The sequence below is a fragment of the Carex rostrata genome, chromosome 7 (assembly GCF_964058835.1).
Source record: "Carex rostrata chromosome 7, lpCarRost1.2, whole genome shotgun sequence".
Classification (NCBI taxonomy): Eukaryota; Viridiplantae; Streptophyta; class Magnoliopsida; order Poales; family Cyperaceae; genus Carex; species Carex rostrata.
The window spans coordinates 13,538,187-13,560,212 of NC_135924.1; the positions used below are offsets into that span (position 1 = coordinate 13,538,187).

The 22,026-nt window shown below is 34.5% G+C and overlaps 3 protein-coding genes across 3 annotated transcripts; 1 reads left to right on the top strand and 2 right to left on the bottom strand.

The window, feature by feature from the left end:
* Positions 1 to 1,504: 1,504 nt before the first annotated feature.
* On the bottom strand, positions 1,505 to 6,291 carry LOC144556858 (RING/U-box superfamily protein). Its single transcript, XM_078305334.1, has 12 exons — positions 5,836 to 6,291; positions 5,344 to 5,460; positions 4,826 to 5,006; positions 4,425 to 4,594; positions 3,839 to 4,013; positions 3,683 to 3,744; positions 3,205 to 3,286; positions 3,021 to 3,078; positions 2,823 to 2,947; positions 2,649 to 2,741; positions 2,016 to 2,086; positions 1,505 to 1,809 (listed from the first exon to the last, which is right to left on the bottom strand). Exons 1-12 carry the CDS (start codon positions 6,246 to 6,248, stop codon positions 1,695 to 1,697), a joined length of 1,662 nt encoding a protein of 553 aa, XP_078161460.1. The 5' UTR covers positions 6,249 to 6,291; the 3' UTR covers positions 1,505 to 1,694.
* Positions 6,292 to 11,924: 5,633 nt separating this feature from the next.
* On the bottom strand, positions 11,925 to 12,551 carry LOC144557183 (zinc finger protein ZAT9-like). The gene has a single exon (XM_078305713.1). It carries the CDS (start codon positions 12,549 to 12,551, stop codon positions 11,925 to 11,927), a length of 627 nt encoding a protein of 208 aa, XP_078161839.1.
* Positions 12,552 to 15,354: 2,803 nt separating this feature from the next.
* Positions 15,355 to 15,981, top strand: LOC144557184 (zinc finger protein ZAT9-like). Its single transcript, XM_078305714.1, has one exon. The coding sequence runs from the start codon at positions 15,355 to 15,357 to the stop codon at positions 15,979 to 15,981; it is 627 nt and encodes a 208-aa protein (XP_078161840.1).
* The last annotated feature ends 6,045 nt before the right edge of the window (positions 15,982 to 22,026 follow it).

Here is a 22,026-nt window from a genome sequence, read left to right on the forward strand (position 1 = left end):
CAAGGGTGCCGTTCTGTCGCGTCGCGTGCCCGGCCCGGCCGCCGGGGCGTGATAACCAGTGTACATGTTAGAACTATATCAGTAAGGTCCAAAATTTTACATAGAAAGCACATTTTTCCGTTCTTTCACAACAATTGACATAATATATAAAAGACCTAAGTAAACAAAAAGGAATAAATCAGTCGTTGGAACTTTTAAATTGAAAAAATAAAAAATCGAGGGAGATGAATACACAACTTGTTAAGGAGATTGATTTGAACGGTTTGAATTTGTAGTTTGAAGCCGATTCAATAGATTTCAGAAAAGGAAACCATATTATTACTATCAATACTACTATAATATCATGTTGAAAAATTTAGACTCCAATCATCTATTCACACAAACAAAATCTCAGCCATTCGTTTAATAAATCTCAACCCCTCATCAAATTGTCTTCTCCACTCGAGTTAACTCGTTCATTAATTTTTTTTTTTTTTAGTAAATGTTGGAGGTCAAACCATCACACTATTTAATACCCCTTGTTATTACATTAAATAATTTCGAATCCATAACCTCTCACATAAAAATCATGTGCCTTTGTCACTCGACTAAAAACTAATTCTTAACTCGCTCATTAATTTATTGAACCGAACACGAGCATACTCCAACTCGCTTGACATCGGATCATTAACAGCCCCACATACAGTTACCAGTAGGTCCAGTACCTATTTGGGGACATGATATCCAAAAGTCCAATGCTTATCGGACCAACACTGATCCGATAAGCGTTTGCACAATCGCACCGTCCGATTAATTGATTTTTTTAAATGAATCTGCACTATCAAATCAGGAGTTACGCGACATTGTAATAACAAGGTTATATTACAATGTGGATTTTTTTTTTTTAAATGAATCCGCTAATTTATATTACTATAATTTAGAGAAGGCCTATAAGCAAATTAGCTATACCTTTTCAGGAGTTATGCGAGGGACTTTCCTGTTTCAGAACGATAAGCAAATCTGCAGGATAAAGCCACATTGTAATATAAATTATACTTGCCTCTGACCTAACTTCTTCTTTTTTTTTTTTTTTCAGAATATGCTTTTATAGTTTTTTATTTACAAAAATATACTTACTGCTTAAATAAATACAAAATTATGGTCATGTTATAAAACTTAACCATCATATCACATTTCTTGAGTCGTGACCCCGCTTCTGATTGGCACGTAACTTAATCGGCAATTTGCTTATAGGCCTAATTTTTTTTCCATGAAAGGTATAGCTAATTCTGCAAGGCTCCGGGTAAGATTTGTGCAACAACACAAGCCTATGCTGGAAACATATATATATTTTGGCAAAATTAGGAAAAAAAAGAATGAACAATGATTTTACTCATCCGCAAAAAATCGCTCCAAAATCATTCCGTACATAATTTGTTCTCTTCTTTTTTTCCACTTAGAACAAATCCTGTAATTTGAAGAGTGAAAACTAAAACTAAAAAAAAAAAACGGAACTCTCTAGTGTAAAATTGCATATTTTTTAACATGAATCGTGGATATTTACAGGATTATATAGCATCTATATAACTTAATCTATCACTTCACTTTGCTTGCATCATATGAAAGTAACACACAATCAAGCTATATGTTCTGAAAACAAAACCAATATACAATCCAGTAGATGCAAACAGAAATCAGGTCAAAGAATACAAGTGTCAACATGTGTGGTGCCTACCCATTTCATTACTGGCTTGGGAACTGGAGAGCTTCTTAAGAGACCGGTACTGGAGGCGTACACTTTCTCCAGTGTCAAGAATCTTTAGAAGAAACCTGTACACTTAAAAATGCTATCAATATTGGCCTAATGTTCGAGCAATATATTAGCTGTAACCTCTAAGTATAATAACCTTCCCAGAAAATTAATTGGCTGGTACCAAACAAGGTGATTGATAAGAACAATTAAATTGTTACAGATTGAATATGATTGGAATTCCTTCATCTTTTTAAAAATTAGTCGGGAGCGAGAGAATAATTACCAGCCATTTAAGCACTGCGATGTAATAATGGCTTCCCTTCCTACAAACTTCTCTGGTGTCCTCCTGTTACCCTGAAAATGTTTCTTTATGGTAATTTTCTCCCTTCTTCCACAAATGGATTGCTATTTAAGTTTCCAACACCAACTGAATTGAGAATTAACTTAAAAATAAATCGACGAAGTACCAAAAAAGTTTCATATCAAGTTATCCACTAAATTGATTTTCAGCCTTGCAACCAACATATAGATATTAATGGCTTGATTTTAAAACCTTGGGAGTCAAAACCAAAACAAGCTTGGCTTCATTCTTAGTTCAATTTGGGCTTTTATATTAAAAAAAATTTGCTAGGACTCGAGACAAGAAGACAAAAAGAAAGGAGCTTTCTCCATCGAACTAGTCAAACAGTCCTGTCCTTGCAAATAATTCAATGTTGGTGTTAGACTCGTGAGAAATGTTGGATGCAGCAGATACCACCATAAATTACATTTCTTAGTCAGTATTTAGATCTAACCAAGTTAATCCCTAATTCATTCATAAAATTCCAAGCAAGCAAAACACAAAATTAACAAAAGGGCAGATTTAAGTCTGGGCACACAGTACCAGACTCACAGCAAATTATGAGATATTTGTTACCTTGATCAAAACTTTCTCATTTACCGAAAAAGGAAAGTGAGCTCCTTGAAAGAACTGAAAGCCACTTAAATCAGCAGATGTCTCGCTATTGTCCTGAAAAATTGTAGAACAATTATAAAAGAAAATTACCAAATTATAAAATTTACAGAGAATTGTATACAAAAAGTAATGTACTTTGCTAAAGTGCCTCATTGCATTTATTTGTTCTCCTTCCTCTCTCCTACGCTTTCTTAAATTGGCAATGTGGTCTAGTCGCATTCCATTCTCAACCTTTACAACTGTTGCTGCTGCTCTCAGAGCTTCATAAGAAACGACTTATTTAGTAAAAAGATTATTCAAAGTAGAAGCTACTTTATAACCGACAAGACTTACCAATGTTAGGAATGAGAGATTCAGGTTCTATTTCTGCATTGCAAATTGCACATTTAGCCTGAATTGCAAAATAAAAACATATAAATTACCAAGTGAACACCATAGTAAATATCTGAAACTTCTTTTATAACAACATACATTTAATACTTAAATCAAGCTTTAGTAATAATTTTGGAGTATATACCATTTCAATAACTTTCTTTAGTGTTTGACCCCCGAAAGAATGTCCACAGGAGACAACCATGGCATCTTCAAGGAATGCACCACTACAAAAATAGTAAAAATGGCAAAAAATTAACAAAGCACTACATCAAAGGGGCAAAATATGGGAAACAAATAGTATAGTCAAATAGATCTAAGGCTTCTCAATAATTGTCATCTCAGATTCAAAGTTGTACAGCCACTCCACAACATTAAAAAACAGGACAGCATTGTACCATGCTATTTAACAACATTGAAAGCCATTATATCTTTAAAATCTTTCCTTAGTTAGGTTGTTGTTCAACAGTAAACTGCACAAATCAAGTTAAGGCTGAGTTGGGAACAATTACAAATTTTGGCTAATAGAAGCTTCATAATGGTTAATTGGATGAAACTAACCAGTCGATAATTGTGTTTTCACAAACTAACACAGTTAACAATGAGAAAAATAATGAACTTACGATGAAGAATCCGAGAGTACACTAAGCAACGATGGTTCTCTTGGGAGATTTGTGTGACTTTCCTGCCACCCAATATTGAAATAGAAGATGCGATTTCAAACAAAATGATGATACGCAAAGTAACAGCTGGTAAATCATAAAAGAAATTCATCTTACAGGTGTTTTTTCAGGCTGGTTTGTAACCATGTCATCCTCTGCTAACAATTCATCTGTAAGTTGACTAGCAGATATTGGCTGATAACTCTGGGGAATGCAATGGCCGACTGAAATTATTCTAGAACAGTCTAGTACAGCATTGGATTTTGGCATGAGCTTAAACATGAGCGATGCCCTGCCAAAATTAGGTATAGTTCACGAATTATGTACCTAAGTCCCAAATAGATCCAGCTATGCATAGTTGCATACAAACACCAATGTTGACAAGGTCCTTGGATTCAAAGTTCAAATTGGTAGAAGCAACATATGATGTAAAGGTACATAATAAATTAAGGATTAAGGGTTTAATTGCAACAATACCAGCACCACTAAATTCTTGTCCCTACTGGCTCTTTCGACTGGTCTTTTTGCTTTTAGAATTTTATTTAACTAGCCTAGGCAAACTTGACACAAGCTTAATCTAACAATTGTTTGATCTTTCTCTTACCATACTAATAAGGACCTCACTACAGTATCATCAAGCCAATACCAGGAACTGACATTTCTAAAGCTAAATCAAAACTTGAAGAAAGTTCTAAAGTTCTACCTTGAAATGGTACTTGAGCTACTACAACTGTCACCCGTAGAAGTGCGGTACAAGGGAGCTGGTCTTAGACCAGCGGTACAATGGCTGAGTGCCTTTCCAGTAAGTAACAGCATGTTTCCAGGTCCCACATCAGCATCTGCTAAGTACCAATGACCATTTGGATCACAGACCTATCAGAGAAATAGCTAATCAAAATAATTTTAGGAATACATCCACCACATATTAAAGAAAGTCAGAAATAACTAGGTTTGATTAGCAAGTACATTTGATTTAAGCCCTTTTGCCTTCCTTTTTCCTAACATATGGCCTACTTGCTATCCACCATGTGAAGGTTGTGGGAAGATTACAATACTAAATATAGACAATTTATCTAAAATATTACAAATGCCAACAAATATTACCTGAATACCAGGGTGATCTGAGACAATTAATGTCACAAAACCCTTCTCAATTTCATCAATAGTACATCTGTCAGGCATTTTCCCGTTTGGCACTGCACAGTTGGAAAATGATGCAACCAGGCGTGACGACGAGACCTCATTAGGAGACAATGGGGTGTCATCAAGCAAATCACTAAATGCACTGACAGAAGCATCAAAAGTGGAAATAAGAGATATAATAAGGTAAATTATTGATTCAGCCTCCAAGTATAGTTCGAGTAATGGTAATTGTTCCTGATTGATATTTTGTCACGGTTAATTACTTTTTAACTAGTTTGTCATTTAGCTGCTTAATTGAGCTAGATAACAAAAGGAAAAAAAAAAAATGCACTTTGATCTATATCCACCTATTTTCTGTCATTCTTTTGATAGAACATTTCTGATATTCCAATGCTGCTACAAACTGACTATCCTATATCACAACTATAAAATCAAAAGCTGACATTTCAAAAAAAATTAATAGAAATTGAAATTCTTACTCAGTACGGAGTCGAAGATGGCGAGCAATGGCAGAAAGTGCAATGCGGGCTGCTTTACCCAAATGTCTAAAAACCTCACTCATACAAGGAGGATAAATATCTCCATCCTCTAAAGATCTAATGATAATAACAAAGGAAAATAGTCGAAGATGTATTATCTAAATTTAACCATCTATACAAGATAATATCTGGATAAGTGATTTTTCAGTAAGCAGCATCTTATCATTGCCAAAACCGGAAAGTCAACCTATTTCGGACACAATATACCCAATTTTGAAATATTCAAATTAGACATTCAAATTTTTTTGGTCCAATTAGAGTTTGGCTTTGAATATACTGTAACATGTATTATATATCCTTGAATCATCTTAATATTAACATAAAAGCCAGACAAAATTCACTCATAAGGCATTCAATAAACGACTAGTAAGAAGGTTAAACTGAATCATTCCAAATCATCAATTCATAGATCGAATTTGAACACACAAGTACCTCCCAGCGCGGTAAATATAAACCCCTCGGCTCCGCTTCTCTCCTCCCGTCATCAAGCCCTGTTCCTTAGCCTTGAAAAACATTCGTACCGATTCCAGTGCACACCGCATCACCGCCACATCCTCTCCAGTGCTAACGAGCTCGATCACCGCCGCATTGTGCCTCGTGAGTGATGAAGAGAGAGCATCCACTGCTTTTTGATAATCCGAATAACATGCTCCTTCATAAGGAGTGATATCGGAGAGCTTGATCCGAGTCAATGGGAGGGGAGGGGAAGGAGAAGGAGATGGAGATGGGGTGGCATGAGGTAGGAGGTTAAATGAGAGATGGGATTGGAGACGCGGCGAGGAGAGAGAGGGGGTCGAATTAGGTGTCGGCGTCGGCGTCGGCGGTAGAGGTGGCGGAGCGTTCATTGATTGGTTATGGAGTGAGAGTTAGTCGGGCATTCTTCGAGCTTATAGTTGTTAGGCGACAGAGAAGCACCAGTTGAGGCGAGTCTTCTACAGTCCCACTAATTGTCTGATTGGAATTAACAAGTACCGTCTGATTATTATTTTTTTTGGTTCCCTATCCTATTTAAACCGTCCATTAATGTTGGATGGCTATGATGTAATACAGGCAGCACAGTGCTTGTGCTGGCTAAAGTAGAGCTCTTTACCCCAGTAAGACAGTAACTAGAGTGAAACAAACGAGCCGTATCGTATCGTATCATGATTAACACGCTGTGACTTTGATTTCGTATCGTATCAGATTGATGCCATACTGATAATTCTTCAAATTATATTCAATCTAAGCATCTAACTGCTACCTTAGACCATAAAAGAACACAAATTGAAAATAGAATAAACCTAATCATATGACAATATACGATCTCTACAAAATAAAATTATCTATTTTAATTCATAAATAAAATACTTCAAAAATTATGAATCTTTTATTAACTTTTAAGTAGGTTCAGAATTTAGCATGTTATATTTTTTTTCTTAAATTTTATTACTAATTCTAATTACTCTACATTCTAATATAATAATTAATGTACGGGGATAATTTGATCTTCTTATTCAATACAATTTCCTCTGCTTACTTCACAATTATCAAACACAATTATTTTAAAACTATTTAGTATCTATTTCACTTTTTTTTTAATATACTTTTACAATTTTAAAAAAATAGTAAATAATATTTATACATTAAGTACTAAACCAAAACATCACTTGGCTTTTAATCAAAAAAAAAAAACATCACTTGGCAAAATTTCATAGGAAATAAACAACAAGTACAAGAGGTACTCACATTCAAGCATATAATCAATAAAGTAATCTTAATACTTTAGGTATAAGATCAAAATTTGATTTAGAGACAAAAGATAACATAGAATAGAAAAAGATGGTGAATTTGAAATTCAGATAAAGAATTAATTCTGACTATAAATATTACAAGTCAAATTAAGCTTCTCAATTAAGCAGAATGCAATTGAAGTAAGTTTAATTACTAAACAAAACATGATCTGTAATCTTGGAATTTAATTGACAACTGAAAGGCAAAACTAATTAAAGAACATTTTTGAAACCTTAATTAATTAAATTTCCCCTTCATCGTCCATAATAAATCTGAATTTACGCCTTCCCTTGGACTTGTTTTTCGACTTCAAGGCCGGCACCTCGCGGCAGGATACGCACATCTGCTTGCAGCATTTTCCGGTGAATTTTGAGTGGTTGGTCGGTTTCCTCGACACCTTCGAGAACTGTCCGGCAACTGGGATGCTGATCAGTTTATTATTCTTCATGATTCTTGTCTGATCATCTGCCGACGCATCGATATCTACACAAGGCTCTGATAGGACGACGTGGGTACAGACGTACCCGTGCTGCCGGCCCTCGCGCCGCATTGCTAAAGAGAAGAAGTAGGTAGCTAGATGATGGATGGTTGATTTTGGAAGATGGAATTTAGTTGTCAAGTATTTATGTATTTCAGTATGCGTGGTTGCCAAGTTCCTGTGTGATGGCCAAGTCAATTGATAAGTAATCAGTTGGGAAAATGAATATTTTATTTTGGAAAATGAACAGGGGATCTGGCATTGACGAATAATCAAAGGTAGTTGCCGAGCGATCCGTAACCTCCAAGGTACCTGACTCAACACATTTGAAACGGACGGCTCAGATTTACTCTCAGGCGGTCGGGATTCGGGATGACATAAAAGGGCAGGATTATTTGTACTTTGAGATTCGTGCCAAGTTAAATAGAACAATTTTGAACCGTCTGATTCAATTGTACTCAGTCCGGTAACCTGAGGGGATGTGAATTCGTTGCGGAGATAAGGGACGTTATTTCTCAGTCAAACCCTATTTAATATATACAAATTAATTATTAAAGGAATGGGCTAAGCCTAAGGTGGTAATTAAGGTGTTTTACAAAGCACATAATATATATCATTTGATACTTTACGCTTTTTCGGAAGTTTGTAAAACGGAGAAATTAAAGAACGTAAACATAGTATATGTTTTTTCGGAAGTCCATTCCATTATTGAATTAAACAATCAGAAATATTGTTTGACGATTGTGGATTAACCTTGATTCATTGCAGAAAATTTAATATATATTTTTAGGTTAAATTTGTACCTTTTTTGACCAACCAATTAATATCAATGAAGATTTGTGAATTAACCCTTTTTTTTTTTTCTAACCAAATAGATAATTTCCTATCTCCTAGTTCAGAAGTCAATAATCATTAAAGACAACAAAATATATATTAAGAGTAGATTCTTTATGCATTATACAAAAAATATGTATGTACGTAATGTTTCTTTTTTTAATACTTCCAATATATGTTCATATGATCCAATTACAGGAGTCAAAATTGGTGGCTGTAATATAGCTGCTATATAGACTTGGATGATGGGCCGTACGGCTGCTGATCAGGCAAGACGGCCCGTAAAAAATGGGCCAAATCATTAATAAGTTGTTATTGAACGAACCTATAATAGAGTTGGGCCCAAACATAATTAATTCAACTTGTTGAACGAATCTATAATGGAGTTGGGCCCAAACATAATTAATTTGTATTATGAAAGTATAATTAAGAACAATTATTGCAATTGAAATAATTCATAAATAAACTTTTTATTAAATTATTCAGCACATATGATATATAGCTTCAGAAATAGATCAAATAATATTTAACATATTGATTGTAAATCAAATTTTTAACAAATTTCAAATTTGAATCCTATTAGATTCAAATGCGAATGTATAATTTAATAAATTCTATAGAGCACAGAGATTTCTAGAGTCATGCCGTGTGCATATTGTACATGAATTTGACACTAGTGTCCAATAGAAATTTATTTTTAAAAAAAAAAAGGTACAATATTGAAGTACAAGCACCAATTACCAATTAGGTATAATGTTAAAGAGTCAAACTTTGGCTAAAGCCTCACCCGAGCGAACCACTGGTAAAATTAAAGTACTAGCTTATGAGCACCAATTACCAGAATTACCAAAAAAAATTATTTAATGTGTTTCACTAATATTTTGACTCTACATCAGGCTTCAAGTTTGAAAATGGCAAAAATATTACAATAAAATAATTCCTTTTGCAATCGTACTACACGTCCCACGTATCAACAAAAAAAAAGGAAATTAAGAAACAAGAAGTAAAAAGAAACCAATTAAGAAACGTAACCAAAGAACCAGTTACTGACAATTTTCAGGCCTACCCGTGGAAATTTAATTATAATTTCACAAATTTTAAGGTCACCCCACTGATCACAATCAATCACAGGATGAGAGAATTGAACAAGGAACCCAACAATTCAAACTCAATTTAATTAAAATCTCAGAAACTAATTAATACAAATGGGGAAACAACCAAGGTTTAGCTGGAACCACAAAACACATTCCTTAATTACAGACTAAACAAACACAACAAGAAATTAAATCAAAACAGTCCAGTAAATATTGCAAATCAATGGTACCGCAACACCTCAGCGCACAGATCAGCAGAAATAGCTGACTGTCTTAACAGATCTTCGACAGAATGCGCCCCATTCTCTGGTTCTGATGATGCGGACCCAACTTCCCAGTGATTAAACTCTTCAGCGAACTCAGACCAGAAATTAAATGAAGACCCAACCTGCAGCACTTCTATTTTTAAATTCCTTCTGACCCAGCACCTGACCGTACTACCCGCAGCTTCTTCTTCTTCTTCGCGATAATTGACGTAGTCAAAATATCCTTCGTTCTCGGAATCAATTTGGGATCGTAACACAGACTTATTGGCATGTATGCTAATTACCGTACAAATTGTAAACACCAGAAGCACATGCCTAGTATTGTGTTATTATCTAGAAATATGAAATCTAAATAAGGCAATTACAATACCTTCCCTCAGCAACTAAGGTCGATTTTAAACTGTGAATATTTTAAGAAGATTTAAATAACCACATTTACCTCCAGTCCTACATAGTTTCAATATCAAAAGAAGTATAATATATACAAGACAAGTCTTTACGACCACAATCGGTGCCATCTGAGATTGGGTCAAATTTAGGGTCTCACAAAAAATCAGGTTGTCAGACTTCAACACTGAACTCTGGCTTATCAGCTAGGTGTTTAGGCCAATTGTGACAGCCTTGCGAGGGCATATTCATAAATAGGGAAGGACAACTCTCTCAGATTAAATTCATATGCTATTTTCATAATTATCGAAATACACAAGTAGAAACTAGTATTTCACACCCTGTCATTTTGTTTCCGAACACAAACACGCTGGAACTGGTATCACCGTATTGTGCAGAAAGTGCATTAGGTGTAACTAAAGAAAAAGGAGGACTAGTTGCTGACAATTTTCAGGCCTACCCGAGGAAATTGATTATGGTTTCAAAAATTTATGGTTTCGAAAAATACAGGTTGTCAGACTTCAGCACTGGACTCTGGTTTGTCAGCTGGGTGTTTGTGCCAACTGCCAACTGTGATTGCCTTGCGAGGGCATATTTGTACATAGGGAAAGACAACTCTCTCAGATTAAAATTCATATGCTTTTTTTCATAATTATGGAAATACCCAAGTAGAAACTAATATTTCAGACCTTGTCAGTTTGTTTGTGAACACAAGCATACTGGAGGAACTGGTACCACCGGATCGTGCAAAACGTACATTAGGTGTAAGAAAAGGAGGACAAAAACAACTGGTAAAAGGCTTTTCAGTGCTGAAAGGACAGATGGGCATGATTCAAGAAGTACAGTTTGAATCAGAAAAACCTTTTCTCGAATACTTACAAATATTTTCGACGAGGAAGATAGTAAAATATGATCTCAGTATTATTTCAATGAAACAGAGAAACCTACACTTATACATAAAAGCACACCCAGAAAATAATATATACTGGAAAAATAAACATCATGCATTCTAATTTTGTACAGCAGAAGTGGTACCTGGTACCGACACTGTCTCGGTGTGGAATATTGGATTACTGGTATAAACTGGTTCTTAAACATTCCAGCAAAGATTCTTTTCGCACCTCCTTAATTGCAACTTAGAAGACATCATTCTCACAATCAAGACTGTTTTTGTGCTGTGATTGAGAAAATTGTTTCAGTTGAGACGTACCCTTTGTACCATCTAAAATGAATGGTCATGAAAGACTAAACTAACCCATCACCAGGGCCGATTATACTTCTTCTCCAAACCCGACCCGACCAGATTCAACCTAACACCCTCCCAGCTTTACTTAACCTGAACTGAGCTAATCCAATTGTTATTTAACCTGCACGATATATACTGGCATGGTTATCTAACATCTTAATTAATTTGGAATAGAGAGTACACAAAATAAACCATATGATAATTGATCATTCTCTGTAACTGTAAATGAAAAATCATATAATAGAAGATGAGAATAATCAAACAAGCAGTGAAATAATACTGCTCAGAAAACTTTAATTGAGTTAACCACGTATCAAGACAATGTCTGTGAATTCTTCTCACCATCTCCTTAATTTTAAACGAAACCCGAGCACAACTGACATTCTAATTTAGACAATGTTAGATAGCATAATCTAGAATCATTCAAAGCACCCACCACTGACATCCTAATTCCTGACAAAATAGGAAACAAAAACCCTAGCTGATCGCCTATGTTTTGCCCAAACCACATCCCTTGTCAGAATATAACCATCTAAGTTGAAGCGAGCAGCAACAGGTTTTGATTCAGTTTCCTCCTGTTTACAGGAACGGCCTCTCGTCCAACCAGAGCGGTGGCCCCCAAGTGCTTGTTGTGACCTAAAGATCCTGTGACACGTGTTGCACTCATACTTGACTCTTTTCAAGTCAGGAAGCAAAACATCAGGATCAGACATCTTCCTTTTCTTGGCTGATGGAACGATCTTGTTCTCTTCTGGGGCGTTATCCATCACCTCAATTTTCTCTGTATCCTTAGGCCACATCTCTACGGAAAGAGATTTACTTGCACCTTCTTCAGCTCCAGATTCAGGAATGTCAATTGCCAGCAATTCTGATTTCCTTGAACCCGACATCTTCAGTTTTACTAAGGCAAGTGCAACCTCTTTTTCCAACTTTCCAAGATCTGACTTCGTTTTCCTATTGAGATTCCCAGAGAAGTGTCTCCTCATATGGCCACCAAGAGCTGGACCACTAGTAAAACTTTTTTCGCAAACCTTACATGCGAACTTCATTTGATCTTCTTTTAGGGATTCCATATTCTGTAGCCTGGTTGCAACAAACAAACAAGAAATGATGCAAGGTCATCATTTGTTTGTTAGTTATAAATCAGAGGAATTAAAACAGAGAAAGATTATCTGAAGAGACAGAGCAGAGGGGGGCAAAAGATCATACAATTAGCTATAGAGGATATCAGACGTACTCTCGTATAGCAACTTGTGGGGAAATGAGGTGAAGCAGAGGATATCAGAGAGAATGAAAGAAGAGCTCGGTTAAATAACAATCTTTATTTCTTGATTCCTTGGCGGTGCTTTTCTAATTTTCAAAACTAAGCGCTCTATTTTTGGAGGAGATTGAATACAAGCCAGACATCCGGTGTATATTGGTTAGTGGAGCTGAGTGACACATGGGACCCATAAATTTATTTGGTAGCTCGGCTCCTGGCCAGAAACTTTTCCCCCGCCACAGACAATCCAAACTTTGGGGTATAACATACGCTCACAAAGGAGGAGAGATATAATGCTTTATTGTGTTTAGTTCATTTAATTCATTTAACAAATTATTTCCATTTGAGGTCGACAATACAATTGGTGGTGAATTTATAACGGAACCCATTAGTTGCTCGCATTGCATCAGGAATGTACTTACAGGTATTATAATTAGATTCATTTCTAAAATATTTTATATAATTTTTATTAAGTAATATAATGTAAAATTTATTTATTCAATATTTTATATTGTACAAAAAATAAAGTTGTACAAATTTATGTTTAATAATATGCATTGCCATCTAATGTTGTGTATATAAGCATGCGTCCAGATAATTGTATAAGAAAAATTAAATTAACATAACTATAATTATATTTTCATACAAAACTTGAACTTATTGATTTATGGATAAGAATTTCAAATTCCCCTTTCTAATGGAGTATATGTTTTTTTCAGTTCATATATATATTTGAAAAATTATAAATAAAAACAATTTTAAACAAAGTCCTGTTCTAAGTCTGGCAAGTTTTTCTGATAAGAATTACAATAATAAGGGATACCTGTATTTTGTTTTGAAAGCAAAAGACTTAATTATGAGAAATTAGTTCGAGAGAGTGTCTTCTATGCTAAAAAAAACTTGTCTAATTTGTCGGATGCCTAATATGTCAATTGAACATTAAAATAATTAACAAATTAAATTTCCATTTTCAATATAAAAAACGTTCACAAAAAGCAAAGTAGCTCTATTTTCTAATTAATTTCTTGTTCTTGATAAAGCTATGGACAATGTTGTTTTGACTTATATAGCATACTGACGCGGTGTGTATCGAAGAAATATCCATTTCAGATTTAGTCGGAAACGGCCACAGCAAATTCAGATCGATCAAGGAGTTATATAATCATCTAGAAAGTTGATCCCAAATACTTTAATGCAATGGACGGTATTGGAATGATAGAAACTGAATTGAAAAGTTTGTTGTTTTATTTTATTTTTGAATCTTTACTCTTCTCTATTACTACTTAATAGGTTCATGAGCTTAACGGACAAGATCGTTATAGGACTGCTTTGCGTCAAGTGGTATCAGAGCGAGGTTCGATAACCACTTTCACGTATGCATGAAGCTGTATCTCGGTTAACTGCCAAGTTCAACAACTACCTTCATGTGTTACGATTGTCAATAGCTATATAAAGTCAAAACAACATTGTCAATAGCTTTATCAAGTGCAAAGAATTAATTATAAAATAGAGCTACTTTCTTTTTGTGAATGTTTTTATATTGAAAATGGAAGATTAATTTGTTAATTATTTTTAATGTTCAGTTGATATATTAGGCAGTCTACAAATTAGACAAGTTTTCTTAAGCATAGAAGAAACCTTTAACTCTCTCAAAATGATTTCTCCTAATTAAGTCTTTTGCTTTCAAACCAAAATACATGTATCTTATTATGGTAATTCTTATAAGAAAAACTAGCTAGACTCATAACATAACTTCGTTTAAGTTTTTTTTTTCTTCTAATTTTTCGAATATATATATATAATTATAGTTGTGTTAATTTAATTTTTCTTATAGAGTTATCTGGACGCATGCTTATATACACAACATTAGACACCAATGCATATATATTATTAAACATATTTTGTACAACTTTATTTTTTGTACAATATACAATATTGAATAAATTAAATTTACCTTATATTACTTAATAAAAATGATATAAAATATTTTATGAATCAATCTAATTATAATAATAAAAACTTGTATTGTTATTTGTATAAATAAAAAATACATATATAAAAAAATTGCGTACTTAATAAAAATTGCATTAACACCCCTAAGTACGTTCCTGGTGCATGCAATGCGATCAACTAATTATATATGTAATTAAATGAAAATAACTTAGTTGAATGAATTAAATGAACTAAACACAATTAATAAAGAATTAAAAGCGTCTACATATACCCAATATATGTTCAGCTCCACGAACCAACATGCACCGGATGTCTGGCTTGTATTAGATATCTCCTCTAAAAATAGAGCGCTTTGTTTTGAAAATTAAAAAAGCACCGCCAAGGATTCAAGAAACAAAGAAAGAGATCCTCTTTCATTCTCTCTGACATATATATATATATATATATGAGGAGAGTCTGGTCTCCCTAGCTACCCCCAAAGTTGCTATACGAGAGTCGCATCTCCTCTATAGTCTATAGCTAATTGTATGATCTTTTGCCCCCCTCTGCTCCTCTTTCTCTGTTTTAGTTCCTCTGATTTGTTACTAACAAACAAATGATGACCTTGCATTCTTTCTTGTTTGTTTGTTGCAACCAGGCTACAGAAAGAGAGAGAGATAGAGATGATGGAATCCCTAAAAGAAGAGGTGAAGTTCGCATGTAAGGTTTGCGAAAAAAGATTTCCTACTGGTCCAGCTCTTGGTGGCCATATGAGGAGACACTTCTCTGGGAATCTCAATAGGAAAACGAAGTCAGATTTTAGACAATTGGAAAAAGAGGTTGCTCTTGCCTTAGTAAAGCTCAAGATGTCAGGTTCAAGGAAATCAGAATTGCTGGAAATTGACATTCCTGAATATGGAGCTGAAGAAGGTGCAAGTAAATCTCTTTCCGTAGAGATGTGGCCTAAGGATACAGAGAAAATTGAGGTGATGGATAAGGCCCCAGAAGAGGACAAGATCGTTCCATCGGCCAAGAAAAGGAAGATGTCTGATCCTGATGTTTTGCTTCCTGACTTGAAAAGAGTCAAGTATGAGTGCAACACGTGTCACCGGATCTTTAGGTCACAACAAGCACTTGGGGGCCACCGCTCTGGTTGGACGAGAGGTCGTACCTGTAAACAGGAGGAAACTGAATCAAAACCTGTTGCTGCTCGCTTCAACTTAGATGGTTATATTCTGACAAGGGATGTGGTTTGGGCAAAACGTAGGCGATCAGCTAGGGTTTTTGTTTCCTATTTTGTCAGGAATTAGGATGTCAGTGGTGGATGCTTTAAATGTTTCTAGATTATGTTATCTAGCATTTCTAAATTAGAATGTCAGTTGTGCTCGGGTTTCGTTTAAAATTAAGGAGATGGTGAGAAGAATTCATAGACACTGTCTTGATTCGTGGTTAACTCAATTAAAGTTTTCTGAGCAGTATTATTTCATTGCTGGTTCGGTTATTCTTATGTTCTGTTTTCTGGAAATTGATTTTTTTTCATTTACAGAGATTGATGATTTCCCACAGAATTATATTATCATATGGTTTATTTTGTGTACTCTCTATTCCAAATTAAATAACCATGCCAGTATATATCGTGCAGGTTAAATAACAATTGGATTAGCTCAGTTCAGGTTAAGCAAAGCTGGGAGGGTGTTGGGTTGAATCTGGTCAGGTCGGGTTACGAGAAGAAGTATAATAGACCCTGGTGATGGGTTAGTTTAGTCTTTCATGACCATTCATTTTAGATGGTACAAAGGGTACATCTCAACTGAAACAATTTTCTCAATCATAGTACAAAAACTGTCTTGATTGTGAGAATGATTTATTATAAGTTGCAATTAAGGAGGTGAGAAAAGACTCTTTCCTGGAATGTTTAAGAACCAGTTTATACCAGTAATCCACTATGCCACACCGAGATAGTGTCGGTACCAGGTACCACTTCTGCTGTACAAATTTAGAATGCATGATGTTTATTTTTCAAGTATATATTATTTCCTGGGTGTGCTTTTATGTATAAGTGTAAGTTTCTCTGTTTCATTGAAATAATACTGAGATCGTATTTTACTATCTTCCTCGTCGAAAATATTTATAAGTATTCGAGAAAAAGGTTTTTCTGATTGAAACTGTACTTCTTGAATCATGCCCATCTGGCCTCTCAGCACTGAAATGCCTTATACTAGTTGTTTTTGTCCTCCTTTTTCTTTAGTTACACCTAATCTACTTTGTGCACGATTCGGTGATACCAGTTCCAGCTTGTTTGTGTTCGGAAACAAAATGATAGTGTCTGAAATATTAGTTTCTACTTGGGTATTTCGTTAATTATGAAAACAACATATGAATTAAATCTGAGAGAGAGTTGTCCTTCCCTATTTACGGATATACCCTTGCAAGGCTGTCATAATTGGCCCAAACACCCAGCTGATAAACCAGAGTTCCTTGTTGAAGTCTGACAACCTGTATTTTGTGAGACTGTAAATTTGACCCAATCTCAGATGGCACCGAATGTGGTCGTAATTTGTAAATACATATCTATGTTATACTTCTTTTGATATTGAAACTATGTAGGACTGGAGGTAAATGTGGTTATTTAAATCTTGTTAAAATATTCAGAGTTTAAAATCGACCTTAGTTTCTGAGGGAAGGTGTCATTGTAATTGCCTTATTTAGATTTCATATTTCCAGATAATAACACAATACTAGGCATGTGCTTCCGGTGTTTCCAATTTGTACGGTAACTATCATACATGCCAATAACTCTGTTTTACGATCCCAAATTGGATCCGAGAACGAAGGATATTTTGACTACGTCAATTATCACAAAGCAGAAGAAGAAGCTGCGTGTAGTATGGTCAGGCGCCGGGTCAGAAGGAATTTAAAAATAGAAGTGCTTCTTGTTGGTTCTTCATTTAATTTCTTGTTTGAGTTCGCTGAAGAGTTTAATCACTGGGAAGTAGGGTCCACATCATCGAAACCAGAGAAGACCTTGGAAGGAGCGACCGGAGAGAATGGGGTGCATTCCGTTGAAGATCTGTTAGGACAGATCAGCTATTTTTGCTGATCTGTCCGCTGAGGTGTTGCGGTACCATTGATTTGCAAGATTTACTGGACTGTTATGATTGTTTCTTATTGCGTTAGTTTCGTCTATAATTAAGGAATGTATCTGTGGATTCAATGAAGAGAATTATTGAGTAATTTTGTGGTTGTAGCTAAACCTTGGTTGTTTGACTTGTTTCACCATTTGTATCAGTTTCTGAGATTTAATTAAATTGAGTTTGAATTGTTGAGTTCCTTGTTCAACTCTTGTATCTGTGATTATTTGTAATCAAGGGTTTGACCCCTCTGTACAGTAATTACCTAGTGTTGCCTGTGGAGTCTGGTACAAGACCTTAAAAAATTATGAAACTATAATCAATTTCCACAGGTAGGCCTGAAAATTCTGTAAAATTTTCAGAAATTTTGTTGTGCGTGCGTGTTGGTGGATTTGGCGTCAACGAAATAATTTTATTTTTCATGGAAATAGTGTGGGTTATGCTGTTTTGGGATAAAGAATATTAATGGAGGGGGCATTGTGGTTAAAACTCTGCTAACGGGCTAGTGGGTTTGATTGTAAAGGACGTCTTATTTTTCTGTATCAACTTGGCAGCCTCTGGCCTCTGCCCGGTTCACAAAAAAAAAAAAAAATTCAGAAATTTTCAAACCTGCACAGTCATCATTGCAGCATAAATTTACCTTTCATATCAGGGTTCTTCTGGTCTGAAACTATATCAGCCTTATTGTTCAAAAATTGAAAATGTATGCACTCAACGAACTTTCGGTGTGGGTTATCCATAGTATATATCAGAAAACCTGTTTTTGGTATTGTTAAGCATCGATGATCTAACGAATTCTGAGAAATAATAGTGGCAATATCTTCTTGTCAAATTTTATACTTTTTTTATTTTAATTTTAGAGGGAATTTTATGTATACCAATTAAAAGCCTGAAAATTATTATTGTACTTTATGCTTTAAAGTATAATTCTGATAAATTTTAGTTCTAAAGGATGTACAAGTGAAAGAATAAATAGTCAATTAATGTCACTAATGAACTTCTAAAATTAGTCTATTGTTTAAAGCAGTGTGAAGAAATTAGTTGAGTTACAAAAGAAATGTATTTAGATCAGGCCTATTCATTTAAGTTAGGCATGCAAAAACGAGTATTATAAGATATTCTAGTATATATCTAACCATGTATATATATGTAAAAAAATTTATTTAAATTAAAATTGTAAGTGTTGTTTCAATTATTAGATAGGGTGTACCAAATTAAAATCTACACAGTAATTAACAGAATAACTTTCGTCAATAAGTCAAAAAAAAAAAAAAACCTTGTACTGCCTCAACAAAAATACTCTAATAAACTTTTAAAGTCTTCCGGTAATGACTTCATATAAAAATTACGGATTAGTTTGTGGTATGAATTTATATTTTGTTTTCAAAGTCAAAATTATCAATCCGAAAACATTCAACATCATCTTCATGTGAAAATGAATTCTGAATCAAATTTTACATATTTTAAATTTTTTTACTATTTTTTTAAATAGGTAAAGAAGTCAAGTCACTACTTCCATATGCTTCAAATTTTTTAGATCGGATGGTTTTCTTCCTATCTAAAATATAGTAAATAAAATTTTAAAAATATAAAATTTGATTTCAAGTACAGTTTTATATGAAGATCATGTTGAGTAGTTCAATTTTATATGAAGATCACGTTAAGCTCATGAACCTATTAAGTAGTAATAGAGAAGAGTAAAGATTCAAAAATAAAATAAAACAACAAACTTTTCAATTCATTTTCTATCATTCCAATACCGTCCATTGCATTAAAGTATTTGGGATCAACTTTCTAGATGATTATATAACTCCTTGATCGATCTGAATTTGCTGTGGCCGTTTCCGACTAAATCTGAAATGGATATTTCTTCGATACGCACCGCGTCAGTATGCTATATAAGTCAAAACAACATTGTCCATAGCTTTATCAAGAACAAGAAATTAATTAGAAAATAGAGCTACTTTGCTTTTTGTGAACGTTTTTTACATTGAAAATGGAAATTTAATTTGTTAATTATTTTAATGTTCAGTTGACATATTAGGCATCCGACAAATTAGACAAGTTTTTTTTAGCATAGAAGACACTCTCTCGAACTAATTTCTCATAATTAAGTCTTTTGCTTTCAAAACAAAATACAGGTATCCCTTATTATTGTAATTCTTATCAGAAAAACTTGCCAGACTTAGAACAGGACTTTGTTTAAAATTGTTTTTATTTATAATTTTTCAAATATATATATGAACTGAAAAAAATATATACTCAATTAGAAAGGGGAACTTGAAATTCTTATCCATAAATCAATAAGTTCAAGTTTTGTATGAAAAAATAATTATAGTTATGTTAATTTAATTTTTGTTATACAATTATCTGGACGCATGCTTATATACACAACATTAGATGGCAATGCATATTACTAAACATATTTTGTACAACTTTATTTTTTGTACAATATAAAATATTGAATAAATTAATTTTACATTATATTACTTAATAAAAATTATATAAAATATTTTAGAAATGAATCTAATTATAATACCTGTAAGTACATTCCTGATGCAATGCGAGCAACTAATGGGTTCCGTTATAAATTCACCACCAATTGTATTTTCGACCTCAAATGGAAATAATTTGTTGAATGAATTAAATGAACTAAACACAATAAAGCATAGCGTCTATATATATATCACTTTGTGAGCGTATGTTATACCCAAAGTTTGGATTGTCTGTGGCGGGGGTAGAGTTTCTGGCCAGGAGCCGAGCTACCAAATAAATGACTAATTAGGGATCGAAGACTTGTATGAATTTATGGGTCCCATGTGTCACTCAGCTCCACTAACCAATATACACCGGATGTCTGGCTTGTATTCAATCTCCTCCAAAAATAGAGCGCTTAGTTTTGAAAATTAGAAAAGCACCGCCAAGGAATCAAGAAATAAAGATTGTTATTTAACCGAGCTCTTCTTTCATTCTCTCTGATATCCTCTGCTTCACCTCATTTCCCCACAAGTTGCTATACGAGAGTACGTCTGATATCCTCTATAGCTAATTGTATGATCTTTTGCCCCCCTCTGCTCTGTCTCTTCAGATAATCTTTCTCTGTTTTAATTCCTCTGATTTATAACTAACAAACAAATGATGACCTTGCATCATTTCTTGTTTGTTTGTTGCAACCAGGCTACAGAATATGGAATCCCTAAAAGAAGATCAAATGAAGTTCGCATGTAAGGTTTGCGAAAAAAGTTTTACTAGTGGTCCAGCTCTTGGTGGCCATATGAGGAGACACTTCTCTGGGAATCTCAATAGGAAAACGAAGTCAGATCTTGGAAAGTTGGAAAAAGAGGTTGCACTTGCCTTAGTAAAACTAAAGATGTCGGGTTCCAGGAAATCAGAATTGCTGGAAATTGACATTCCTGAATCTGGAGCTGAAGAAGGTGCAAGTAAATCTCTTTCCGTAGAGATGTGGCCTAAGGATACAGAGAAAATTGAGGTGATGGATAAGGCCCCAGAAGAGGACAAGATCGTTCCATCGGCCAAGAAAAGGAAGATGCCTGATCCTGATGTTTTGCTTCCTGACTTGAAAAGAGTCAAGTATGAGTGCAACACGTGTCACAGGATCTTTAGGTCACAACAAGCACTTGGGGGCCACCGCTCTGGTTGGACGAGAGGCCATACCTGTAAACAGGAGGAAACTGAATCAAAACCTGTTGCTGCTCGCTTCAACTTAGATAGCTATATTCTGACAAGGGATGTGGTTTGGGCAAAACGTAGGCGATCAGCTAGGGTTTTTGTTTCCTATTTTGTCAGGAATTAGGATGTCAGTGGTGGGTGCTTTGAATGATTCTAGATTATGTTATCTAACATTGTCTAAATTAGAATGTCAGTTGTGCTCGGGTTTCGTTTAAAATTAAGGAGATGGTGAGAAGAATTCACAGACATTGTCTTGATATGTGGTTAACTCATTGCGTGTTTGATTATTCTCATCTTCTATTATATGATTTTTCATTTACAGTTACAGAGAATGATCAATTATCATATGGTTTATTTGTGTACCCTCTATTCCAAATTAATTAAGATGTTAGATAACCATGCCAGTAGATATCGTGCAGGTTAAATAACAATTGGATTAGCTCAGTTCAGGTTAAGCAAAGCTGGGAGGGTGTTGGGTTGAATCTGGTCGGGTCGGGTTTGGAGAAGAAGTATAATCGGCCCTGGTGATGGGTT

What these genes read in the sequence shown, in the direction of transcription:
- LOC144556858 (XM_078305334.1), bottom strand. Translation starts at nt 6,248, where the DNA reads ATGAACGCTCCGCCACCTCTACCGCCGACGCCGACGCCGACACCTAAT. An exon ending in CAGATCACCCTGGTATTCAG is followed by an intron (nt 4,595 to 4,825) that starts GTAATATTTGTT and finishes TTTCTCTGATAG; the next exon opens with GTCTGTGATCCAAATGGTCA. An exon ending in AGCTCAAGTACCATTTCAAG is followed by an intron (nt 4,014 to 4,424) that starts GTAGAACTTTAG and finishes TAATTTTGGCAG; the next exon opens with GGCATCGCTCATGTTTAAGC.
- LOC144557184 (XM_078305714.1), top strand. Translation starts at nt 15,355, where the DNA reads ATGATGGAATCCCTAAAAGAAGAGGTGAAGTTCGCATGTAAGGTTTGC.
- LOC144557183 (XM_078305713.1), bottom strand. Translation starts at nt 12,551, where the DNA reads ATGGAATCCCTAAAAGAAGATCAAATGAAGTTCGCATGTAAGGTTTGC.